This window comes from Sorex araneus, chromosome X (genome assembly GCF_027595985.1).
Source record: "Sorex araneus isolate mSorAra2 chromosome X, mSorAra2.pri, whole genome shotgun sequence".
NCBI lineage: Eukaryota > Metazoa > Chordata > Mammalia > Eulipotyphla > Soricidae > Sorex > Sorex araneus.
In genome coordinates, this window is record NC_073313.1 from 229,818,321 (window position 1) to 229,831,223 (window position 12,903).

Genomic DNA, 12,903 nt, shown 5'->3' on the forward strand with positions numbered 1-12,903 from the left:
CTTTCTTAGTCAATTCTTCTTTTGAAAGATCTTACCATGCTGCCATAACACGTTGAACACATTGTACATATTTTTCAATCGAGACTGAAACACATTCATGGTTTATTCCAGTCTCTTCATAGGAAATATAAATCTCTGACAAAGCAACAGCCAAGCTAGAGTATTCCTGGATGCCAGTAAAATGGACTGCATCTTAATTCAATTGAAGTTACTCTTAAGTAGGCTTCTTCCTTGCTCAAGAAAAAAACGTGCATGGTAAACTGTGGCTCATGAGTAACGGGTGTCTCTACTTTGCTTCCCTTTCATGAGATCCTTACCCATATACGCTGCCCAGTGCAGAGCACGCCGATCCTTCTTGTCAAAGGCATTAATGTTTGCTCCTTTGGCCAAGAGTAAGTTGACCATCTGAAAGATAATCAATGAAGAAATCAAACATATACTCTACTGCTCTTCTCTGCCAATAAGTGATCTGAAACAAATTCACAACAAATCTAAAGACAGGTCAGTGACCTAAAATTCAAATAAAGTAGGACGATGCTATCACAGAAGACCTTGTGGCAAGCATCTCAGAGAAAATTATGGAGGTGAGAGGTGACTTTTTCAATTCATTGAGGCTCTAGGTATTAAAGCAGATATAGTTGCCTAAAGCTCGGTAGATAAACATTATTATTGTATTCTCCAAATTTCTTAAGAAAAAGATTTCAGTTGCATTTTGGGTTGAGAGGGTCTCTATTCTTGTTCACCAGGATGTGGGCACCTACCTCCACATGGCCGTTCAAAGCAGCATGGTGCAAGGCTGTCCGCCCGCCTCGGTCAGAGACATTGACGCTGCTCAGCAGGGGGATGATGACTTCTGCACATTTGACAGCTTTATTAGCTGCTGCCACATGGAGAGGTGTCTGCCAGTTTTTGTCTCTCGCATTGACATCAGCTGAATGCTTAATCAATACTTGCACTGCTTCCTACAACAAAACATAGAGTTTGCAGGGATCACTTATAGAGTCCATTCCATATCTACTGGGTATACGATGCTCCTCCAGATCCTAGAACTACAAAGAAACAGGAGGTCTCCCAGCCCTCACTGGCTGGCTTAAGATGGATATTCTTCTGAGGTAAGAAAGCTACTCTATTACACAAATCAAAACAATGGTACTGGTTAAGATAGATTCACTTTACCTATCTTTGTTAAGCAAGAATCCAGACATATCTCCAAATATATCTCTAAGCATCAAGATCTTTTATAAGGTATTCATAGGTCAAATAAGAATACTCATGTACAAGAGTGCAGACTGGGATAAAATATCTGTAAGCCAAAAGACCATGTAAGGTGAAAAGTACTTGTCAATAAGCATCTCTCTTCCAAAATCAAAGCTCTTTAAACACGCTTGGATCAATTTATAAAATGTTGGTCCTTTGATTCAATATCTTAATACTCACTGTGTGATCAGGGAACATAAATATCTATAATTACAATGCACTGAAATAATGAAATTTCTCCTTTTTTCCCCAACCTTTCCATGATACAGACAAAATTTTTACAACCATAGAGTTCCTTGATCTTTACTGAACCTTCTCCTCTTTTTCTTTTATAGACAAGTCAGCATTTTAGCTCTTGAACTGAACTCCCAATCTTGACTGCACAGTAGATTAACCACAAGAGTGGGAACCTTTAGCAACACAGACGAATGTTTCTACTCCAGGTATTCAAGATGATCTCACAATTTCTGTAACATTTCTGGGGACCTTACTGAGCAGCTAGGACTGAGAACACTCTTCTTTGTAGTCAAGTGAGCGACATGGCTTGAGAAGGGAATGGCTGTCAATTTCAGAGCTTCATTTAAGGGCCAATTAGTGAGGCTTCTTCATAGACATCTTGTCAATGTGGCATCAATAAACTAATGGAAATGCATTGGATCCCTACTTCTTCCATCCTTCAGGGCAGAGAGCTTACCCTTGTTCACATCAATCTCCAAAGGCCCAGAATGCCTCATTTACTTCAATACGCATACATACAAAAATGTCTCAGATATGGTGCTGGAGAGATAGTACAGTGGGTAGGATGCTTGCCCTGCACACTGGGTTCAATACCTAGCACCACATTATTGTCCCTAAGCCTGCAAGGAGTGATCCCTGAGTGCAGAGCCAGGAGAAAGCCCTGAGCACCGCTGGATGTTGGTTCCCCACCCCCACAAAAAGTTTATGATAGGCTATCTGAATTCAGAAAAATTTATTATTCAGCAACATAATGAAGTAAAAAGAATGTTCCATGAATTAACAATACACTGAGAAGAAGAGAGAATTTGAGCAGTAGAAAGAAATCAAAGGATGATTAGGTTAGCAAATTCAAGGGAAAATTTAGTTAAACAGTATGATAATTGAGAAATACTTCATTTAGATTATATTGAAGGATAATAAACTGTAGATTCTAAGAAAAAAATTGTATTAAGATTACCAAAGAAGTATATACACATCACACATCCTCAGCAAGACTGTCAATAAAGAACTAAATAGTCTTTGAACCCATTAAAAGCAATACAGACATACCTATACATAAATATATTATTAATGCTCACCTATCATGTGCAAAACATCAACAGAAAAAGAAACGTTACTTGGATTCAAACCTCAAAACTAATTGGGCCAGAGAACTAAGGCACTAAGAACTGCTAAGTGTGGCCCCCCAAAATGAAACAGCAGTGATGACAAAAAACTGGCTGGGTAAACAGAATTAGGCGATTTAAAAAGTCAAATCACAATATAAGTGTTCATATTTAAATAAAATATGCTATTTTTATTAACACTGTCCTCAAAGATTATGGAAGTTTATATTAGACACACAATCTATTGTTGTGTGAGAGGAAACTACTGGAAACTTGTTTACATTTATTTTCTTTAAAAAAACAAGTTACTTCAGCTGGCACTGAACTTCTGGGTCAGCACTGTGCTCTCAGCTGCCCATGGAATACTGCCTTAATTACAATATTCAAGATGGCCTAGGAGAAGAGAGGAGCCTCCACAGTACAGAGCAGATGGCAGTTACCCTCATCACTCATTCACTCAGAGTGTCCTAAAATGTACAGGGATGGATCCGCCAAGTCCATTTACAGATCACAGTATGTGCCCTAAACTAAACATGCCCTAAAATGGTTAAGTTTCATGCAAGGAGCCCACAGATTACAAGAATACCAATGCAGCATAAATAACATGAATGTTACCAAGTTGACACTTTCCTACTCCTACTAAAAGCTTTTTATCATCTACATAACAAGGTCAAAGTAATGATAAAATTAATCAGATGTGACAAGAACTTGGACAAAACAGAGAGAAATCATCAGAAGTCTATTATCTACCTGGTTATATAAGATATGATAAATGAAACGCCTTACCTTACATACATTGTGCTTGAAATATTAGCTAATGATAGTTGTTCATATGTTTAATTTATAAATAAAATGCATATTTTGAAATTGCATTCTAAAAATGTTTTACAGATAAATTGTCAAAAGGTGAAGAGAATCATCTCCAAGCAATAGAATAAAAAAAATCCCTTTCACACTTTCAAAACCAAATAACAACATAACAATGTTTACTATCCATACAAAGGTATGGCAAAATGCCATATATGTGATTTCATTTTACTCTGCAAATTTAATGCCATTAAATATTATGTAAATTTAGGATTAAGTAGCAAGTGGGAAAGATAAGAGAATATTTCACCAATTTATACTACTTAGAGATCAGACAAATGAGTCCATTAGAAATTTGATTTTTATGGTAACAAAATATTGTTTTTGGATGAGATAAAAGAAATATTATTACCTAGGAGAAGTCCTACCTTAAGTAAATATTTTAAATTTAAATTTCAACCAAAGCAATAAGCTAAGGAAGGATAACAGATATTTACATTCCAATTATAGTTTACATAAAATGCTTTTAGAGTTTGGGGGTCTACATTCTTTTTTGGTTTCATTTTGGTTTTTTGCTTTTGGGCCAAATTCAGGGGTTACTCCTGGATCTGCACTCAGAAATTACTCCTGATAATGCATGGGGTGCCATATGGGATGCTGGGATCAAACCCAGCAAGGGCCCTACCCACTGTACTATTCTTTCTAGTCCCAGATTTATATTAAGAATATACAACATACCTCTAAACATCAAAAAAATATATTATTTTTTAAAATTTGGGGGCCATATCTATCTGTGTCTGGGGCTTACTACTGTCTCTATGTTAAGGGATGACTCCTGGCAGTGTTTGGGGAGGTTACATGCAGTGCTGAGGACTGAACCAGGGTAGGCCATGGGGAAGGCAAATACATTAGCCTCTGTACTATCTCTCCAGCCCTCATAACACACTGAAATCACAGAAAAATTTTGTTCTATTTCTGTAAATAAATACGTGTTAGAATACAGATTCACTCATTTGCTTACATGTTGTCTACAACTGCCTTCAATTACAACAGCAGAGCAGCAACTCTATAAGAGACCCAGCCGCAGTCAACACCCACCTGATCCACTAATTTGACTCTTAATGGGAAAAGTTTGCAGAACACTCCCTCTCCCCCACTCCACAGCAAAAGCAGCTTTCTGGAGCCAGAGAACTAAATCTTCCATGTCCAGAAATTCTCTGGGATTCTTGAGAGAATATACAAGCACAAGAGGTGGTCTACAGTTTCTAGCTAGTCATCTCTGTTTAGAAGGCAAAGTTCCCATCATCAATGTCTGCATTGCTCATCAATTTGGGTCCCTTTGGGCCATTGTCCCCCAACTGCACCAGCAATTCAATGAAATTCAATGCAAGGGCCTGAGGATGTCAAGGCTATGGTGTTTGGAGGTCTCCAGGGTCACACCTGGCAGTACTTGGGGAAAGCCCCCAGAGCTACAATTCAATGTTTGGAGAATAATGTGGTACTTAGGGTTAAACTGGGGTCTGTTGCATGCAAGACATGTGACTTAACCCCTGGACTATCTCTTTGATCCCAACAATTGCCTTTTTTCCCCTTCTTTTTGGGTCACACCCAGAGATGCTCTGGGATTACTCGTGGCTCTGCACTCAGGAATAACTCCTGGTGTGCTTGGGGGACCATATGGGATGCCGCGGATTGAACCTGGGTCCACTGCGAGCGAGGCAAAAGCCCTACAACTGTACTATGGCTCGAGCCCCAACAATTTCCTTTGTAAAGATTGCCATATGGGCTCAAGGGCTGAAGCACAACTTCTGCATGGCGCGAGGAAGGCAACACTGCCACCACATAGTCCCACTATTAGCCTAATTGCTGGGTATAACTTTGGCTGCTTCCTGCACCCCTGAACCTAAGTACACAGCATCACTGGATCCTAGCACCGACGCATCAGGTCTGCAGCCCCAGATGAATGTCAGCAGGAGTGGCCCCTGGACCCCAAGCACGGTTGGTGAAGTCAAAACCCAAATTAAATTGCCATTTCTTTTTTTTTTTTTTAAATCCAGGGAGCAACAAAAGGCCAAAGGCAACAGAACTAGAGAGTTATTCAGTTGAGTTTGGGGACAGGAGAAAGAGGGAAGGGGAGGGTAGGAGGTATTTGGGGGTGGAGGGAAGCAGGTACCAGGTATAGGGTGCCAGGTGTGGGGCTGGAAAAATATATGCATGAGACTATCATTATCAGTATTGTAAGTAACATCACCTTAATAAAAAAAATTGAAATTAAAAATTATTTAATCCTAGAAACACTTAACTAAATTTTAAGAGAGAGTGATTTTATGGTTATTCAGTAACTTAATGACTTTTTAATCAAATGAAGTATATTTTCCTATATCACACTTGGTTAAAAAATATACCAAGGAGTTTTCTAGGTAAATTAGAATAAATTAGAGAAATTCTCTAGAGAAATTTATGAGATATGAAAACCACTAACTTGGAGGAAGGACAATTTCTGAATGGAGAAAAAATATTTTTTAACATTTTTATTTATGGCACTGTGACTTACAATACTGTTATGACAGCATTTCATGCATGCACCATTCCAGCACCAACCCCCCACCAGAATGTATGCTAATATTTAAATAGTATCTCAAATTATTTGTCGTGAATGACCATGTTTTTAAAAATTATTTTAAAAATTAATTTCCTTTTTATTTAGACACAATTTACAAAATTACATACAATAAGGCTTTGGCCATACAATGTTGCCATTTCTAATCCTACCACCTCATGAACCCATTTCCCACCAATGGCTCAAGTTCCCTTCTACCCCATCGCCACCACGAATATTGGTAGATATGGGGCTGGAGCGATAGTACAGCGGGTAGAGCATTTGCCTTGCATGTGGCCATCTTAGGTTCGATTCCTAGCATCCCATATGGTCTCCCGAGCACCACTAGGAGTAATTCCTGAGTGCATGAGCCAGGAGTAACCCTGTGATTCGCTGAGTGTGACCCAAAAAGCAAAATTAAATATATATATATATATATATAGCAGATATATTTGAAATTTTAATTATCATAGCTTGGGTTATATATTTTGAGTTGTGTTGAGTCTAGTGGTTAAAATATATGCAGGTCCCTTGTCTCTACCACAGACGTGCCCAAAGTCCCTGTCCGTTGGCCCTGTTACTTCCATCATTAGTTAATACTTTGGTAAAATACAATAAAAACTAGTAGATTAATTGTAAGAGATGGTGGCACAGGAGCCAGAGAGAGTATACCAGATAAGATGCTTGCTTTGCATGCAGCCAGCACCCCCTATGATTCCCTGAATCCCACCAAGAATAATCCCTGTGCATAGAGCCAGGAGTAAGCCTTGACAGTGCTGTGTGTCCCCCAAACAAGCAAGCCAAAAAAGACAGTGAAACAAATTACAAATAAAATCATCTTATTATTCAACTTAGCAGGCACAATATTTCTCTACAAAATTGCTAAGAAAATTTCTGAATTCTTACTCTTATCACAAATAAGACAAAAGCTTCCAGATCCAGACCAGCACAAAGGCCACAAAAGTTAGGATCCTACAGAGCATTTGCTTCTTTTTTAAATGATTAACTATGTGTGAGAATTCTGGCACTCCTCTGAATGAAAGTCTGAGGCTGAATTTCACTCCATAGTAGGAAGTTCTATGTAAAATACAGAAACAGTAGAGAGACGGAGAACTGTCACCAGATGTCCTGTGGGAGAGAATTGGAGACGACATTTGCAGTTACTTGGTTCCTACTTTTTATGAGCTTACTTTTAACACAGGGCAATTCCAACCCTGTAATAAGAAGTGAAAACACACACTGTGGCACATGGAAAAGATGAAAAGATGTAGGAAGCCTGGGTCTTAAAAACTGTCATATCTAATATTTATTTTTATACTCATAAATGTGCATTATAGTTAAGTGATCATAAATTACTCATGGAAAAGTAATCATCTGTGACTATATATAGTCTTTGCAGGCACAGCAATGTCAAGTTTCATCAACTCTAAGTTACTTTAACCAAGCTTTGAGTCATCCTCACCTTCCATACTCCCTACTAAGTCTGGCAAGTAATTTTGCTTAGTTTATATCCAATAAATGTGGTTAGAATAGATCACTATAGTCAGTAAGAAATCCCTAAAAGTAATATGCAACTATTAACATGACATTTATTGTGTGTTGGCATCTCTAAGGTTGCCCTCAGGTCCTGAAGGCAATTACTAAAACAATTTGGGGCTTTTATCCTTATTTATCACTACAATTTCATATTTAGCAAAGTATGTATAAATAGATGCCCAACCAACTTGTTCAATATATAGGCCTGTTTCTTTACATTGTTCCATCACTAAACTCATCTGGATTATTATAATTATTATCAAAATACAATTATTCCAAGAACTTATATACAAAAAGATTTAGAGAATACTGGGATATGAAAAAATTTTCTAAAGAAGCTTATTCAAGAATTGCTGGCTTTAAACATTGGGAAGAGTAGATAATAAGTAACTTCAGTCTTCAATTTCAGGTCTCCAAGTGTGGTCTGCAAACTATATGATTCAGAGTCTTCTCTTAAAATGCAAATGTCTGGAACCAACCACAGATTTCACCAGAAACACTGAGAATGAAGTTCCACAACAAGTATTTAGATTATTTTAATGTACCCCCAAACTGAGTACTACCCATGTACATGCAAATAGATTATAAAATGCTTCCTTTTTTTTCCATTTCCAGGCCAAAAAAAACTATGTTCTTCATGTACACAAACTTTTTATAATTATAAAGATATTCTAGTCTTTCATATAATTTTTCTAGTTCTCTGTCTACCAACATTTAGCCCATAGTGATAACAATGTGTTCTAGAGGAAAGAGAAACATTTGAAGGGCACTTATGTTCCACCACTGCCACCAGGTGAGCTCATCCTTGATTCCTGCTCCAGAGACTCATAATTAAATCTTGAAAGACATCAACTAGTAACAAAAAATTCTGGGATACACTGGCTGAGACCTCTGGGGCGATCTCAGGAGAGGGGCAGGCCAAGCTCCAGTCTTACCAAAGTCCCAGCAACCACACTCATACCTATGGCCTGACTCCATTGCCTCACAGTTGATTTCTACATAGATGCCAATTATCATCATCATTATCATCCCTTGATCGTCGAATTTCGAGAGCAGTCTCAGTAACATCTCCATTTGTCTTAGCCCTGAGATTTTAGAAGCCTCTCTTTACTCGTCCTTCCCAACGATGCCTTTCTCCTGGTCCATCTCTGATCCATAGATGCCAAACTGCCTAAAATTTCAGGTAATTCTGGCCTTAAGGGGCTGAAAACTCTGGAAGTTCTCAGAGTCAGGATGGACAACTCCCCCCACATCCCCATATTTCCAGAAGCCCTAGCAGCCACACCCACATTCCTTTGCCACTATCATGTAAGCTCACTGCCCAGATAAATATTCTAGATTTTCTGGAATTACATCTCTAAACTCTACAATATTAACATCTCAGTAGAATCACACCAGATTCTTTGGGAATGTAATATAGAAGACAAGTAAGTTCGATTAACAAAATCGTTAACACGCAAGGCTCAGTTAGCCCTCAGACAAGGACTTAATGTGCCCATAGTGATCACAAACATTTTTATTGAAATATTTTTGATAACTCCATCAGCTGTTTAGTGGTAATAAGCAATATAAAGTAAATTATTTAGGGTCTGCTATGGGGGCAGGCTTTTGGGGTGGTTGGGAAAATGGGGACAATGGTGGAGGAAAGGTCACAGTGGTGTGGGATTGGTGTTGTAATATAGAATACCTGTCATAACTACATCATGAACACTTTGCAAACCATTGTGTTTTAATAAAGTAGAGAAAATTTTTAAATGATGATTTTTCATTTAAGTCAAAAAACAAAAAGCTTATCCACAGATCTAGAAGACATCTATATACCTGCCAGATTTCCATCTGAACTCAGACCAGAAACAGACATATGTACTGGGCCGCTGAGTATCCACAGGGTGCTTTTGTGATCTGAGAGATGCTGCAGATCTGGGTGGGTAAGTGAGCAGTTCTCACATCATATTCCCTCCCCTTCACTTGGCACCCTAGACTTGTTACTTAACTTTTCTGATATTATCTTTACTAAATTATGATTAGAAATAATATCAATCTTAAAGGATGACTCAGAGGTTGAAATGGAATAATGCATAGAAAGTATTCAGCATACCTGCCAAGAACACAGTATGTGCTCAGTAAACCCTCATTATCTATTACAACACACATGAGGACACAACGGTCTTACTTCTGCACCTCAAAGAAAAGCTACAGCCAGTTTTGCCTTTTCTAGCCAAAAGATAGCCTCTGGAACAGGGAAGTGAAGCATTTAGTAATTTTATTTTAGTGCTCAGCTCATTAAAGAAGAAAGACATGTAAAAGTCCAAAAGTATTGGAACACAATCACAATAGGCTAGTGCCAGATCATCTGTCAGACTTAGTTCTATAAATCACACTTCCTAGAACAGTTTCTAGAAATCACATGCCACCATACAACCCCCACAACACATACAATTGTGCCTTCCACCATGTAGGTGTCCATTAATATGCATTAGGTTTCAATAAACATGTACAAAACTCTCCAGGTTTATATGCACTTAATTTCTTTCCCCCACAGCTGCTCTTTTCGAAGAAAGAAAAAGAAAGCAAAAAGAATAAGCAAAACAGAGGGGAGAAAACATGAAATAATTTACAACACCATCAGAAAATTCTGGCAGCCTCAAATATTTCTCATGGATATTATCTAGCATTGCAAAATGTTTTGCTAATATTTTGGTATGAAACAATATTCATTTTCAGAGCTGTGGGAGTTATTTGGAGAGAGGAAAATGACTCTTAGGGACTCAATTAAAAATAATGTTTCATGGCTTTGATTATGAAAGAAAAATCAGCTTGTAATATATAAGGTTATAGCATAATAATTTGACATATATGCATCCCTACCAAACATTATAGTTTGTGCACCACTACAATTTACCCCTGTAACCATCACCACTGCCTTCTTCTCTTATAGACACCATTCTGGTCCCAAAATCTAAGATGTTTTTGTTTTCTTTCATGGATTTATTTAACTTACTGTTTGACTTACTTCACTTTGCATAATACCCTCTAGGTATACCCATGTTGTTGTAAAAGGCAATATTTCATATCTTTTTAGAGCAGGGCAGTATTCCATATCATCTTTATCCACTAATACACTGATAGGCTTTTAGATATATAGACTATTAGAGTTAATGTTGCATCAAACACAGGATATACATAAAAGCATGGGTATATGTGCATATGTTATGTATACACACATATATGTACATATTTTCAAAGGATCCTGAAGTGGCCACTCTGTACTATTTTCTGGAATGGCTGTACTATTTAAATCCCCATCAACAGTGGAAAAAGGCTCCCCTCTCTCCATATCTTCAACAATGCTTGTTCTTTTTTGGTATTTTCATTATAGTCATTCTCATAAGTATAAAGTGCCATCACTTTTTAGCTTTGACTGTCACTGTCATCCCATTGCTCATCTATTTGCTCAAGCGGGCACCAGTAACTCTCCATTGTCAGACTTGTTGTTACTAATTTTGCATATCGTATACACCACAGGTAGCTTTCGAGGCTCTGCCATGCGGGCGAGATACTCTCGCTCCAGTCCACCTTGTTAAATTTATTGAGATACTGTGGCTTACTGGAGTGATAGCACAGTGGGTAGGGCATTTGCCTTGCACACAGCGAACCCGGGTTTGATTCCTCCACCCCTCTCAGAGAGCCCGTCAAGCTACCGAGAGTATCTCACCCACATGGCAGAGCCTGGCAAGCTACCCGTGGTGTAGTCGATATGCCAAAAAAAAAGAGTAACAACAAGTCTCACAATGGAGAAATTACTGGTGCCCACTCGAATGAGCAATGGGATGACAGTGACAGTGACAGATACATTTTCCTAATAGTAAGAAATGCTAAATATCTTTTCATTACCAGTTATTTACTTGAAAGTTTACTCCCAGAGAATCTAAGGTAGGGGGAAGACACAGACAGATTTCAAAGGCCAAGGACCTCATCTTGGCCAGTACCAAATAAATCTTGAGGGTCCATCTCTCAAGCCTATCCAGCCTATTCTGGATAATTTTTCAAGTAATATGAGCATGGAGCAAGCCTTGATTTACTTTCTTGTCTGTGGAGGAGCTTTGTAAAGTCAGGCATGGGTGGATATTTAATCAATATTTTAGTCTGATACTCCTAGCAGTATTACAGGCTCAGGAAATGAGCTTTGCATGGAACATTATTTTTCCTGGCTTAGAAATCTGAACATATTAATTTTGTCTGTATGGAAAGGAGGCTCAGAAATTCTGGCTTGTATCTATGTATTAGATGCAATTTTGAAACTAGACCTGATTTTGCAGGTCTCAGTGACTTAAACATTTATAAATGTGCTCTAAGTCAGTTTATCTTGCATGCATGAAAGCATTCACTGCAGTGTATACTAAATACATGTTTTCTATGTTGTACAGCAATTATACAGGTAATCATATTAACAAAGTTTCCATTGAGAACCTCGTTATTTAACAAAACAGTCCACAGATAACTGTTAATTTATCAAACTAGATTCTACAAATATAACCACAAGCAAATGTGTGGTTTTTAAAGAGCTCACTGTCTAAAGATATAAAATTCATTAACTAAAATTGTATGATTGGAGGCTGGAGTGATAGCACAGCAGATAAGGTGCTTGCATTGCAGGTAGGTGACCCTAGTTCAATCCCTGGCACTGCATATGATTCCCTGAGCACAGAGCCAGGAGTAGTCCTTATGCATCAGTAGGTGTGGTCCAAGCCCCACACCTCAAAAAAAGAAAAAGAAATTATTTTTACTGGTAATTTTGTATTGTGTCAAATGAGCCAAGTTGAATATTTCCTAGAATTCTCTTCCCTGTATTATTCCACTTAAGGTTGGCCACAAATAAAATCTGCCTGAGTTTGGGGAGACAGATATAAAACCACGAGTCACAGTCTCCCGGGCATGTTGGAGATTAGGTACTGTCTTGGCTTGTGCATGTCATTCTCTAACAAGGTAAGTCTCCGAAGTGGCACAGGGCCTGGGTGGATTAAATTGCTAAAGATTCTACCATTTGCTTTCTCCTAGATTCGTGGGTGCTCAGAGGTAAAGTACTAAATGTCCTTCTGCAAGTTTCCATTTCCATGATGTTGATGCAGTGAGACAGAGTTTGAGTCTTTCCATTCTCTCCTGTTTCATATCAAGATTTTCTTATCAACTGCAGACCCTCTGGCTAGAGTCACTTCAGGATCACATAGAAATCACAATAAGCCTGACCTCAACTTTTCAGCAGCCAGCACAACCACATACAGTTTAATCCCTCCAACAAACATTTTATACAACATCTCTGAGGGTCTCTGTTTCCTTAGTTGAAACTTGACCCCTGGGAGA

At 38.3% G+C, this 12,903-nt stretch overlaps 1 protein-coding gene across 4 annotated transcripts in view; it reads right to left on the minus strand.

Annotated features, from left to right (window-relative positions):
* The window catches only part of ANKRD44 (ankyrin repeat domain 44), a 341,805-nt gene that overhangs the window by 131,618 nt on the left and 197,284 nt on the right, over nt 1–12,903 (minus strand). For all 4 annotated transcript variants that reach the window (XM_055122139.1, XM_055122137.1, XM_055122138.1 and 1 more), the window contains exons 5-6: nt 762–962; nt 318–405 (exon numbers count right to left, since the gene is read on the minus strand). In XM_055122139.1, the coding sequence (XP_054978114.1) occupies nt 318–405; nt 762–962 (289 nt within the window). The remainder of the gene's footprint in view (nt 1–317; nt 406–761; nt 963–12,903) is intronic.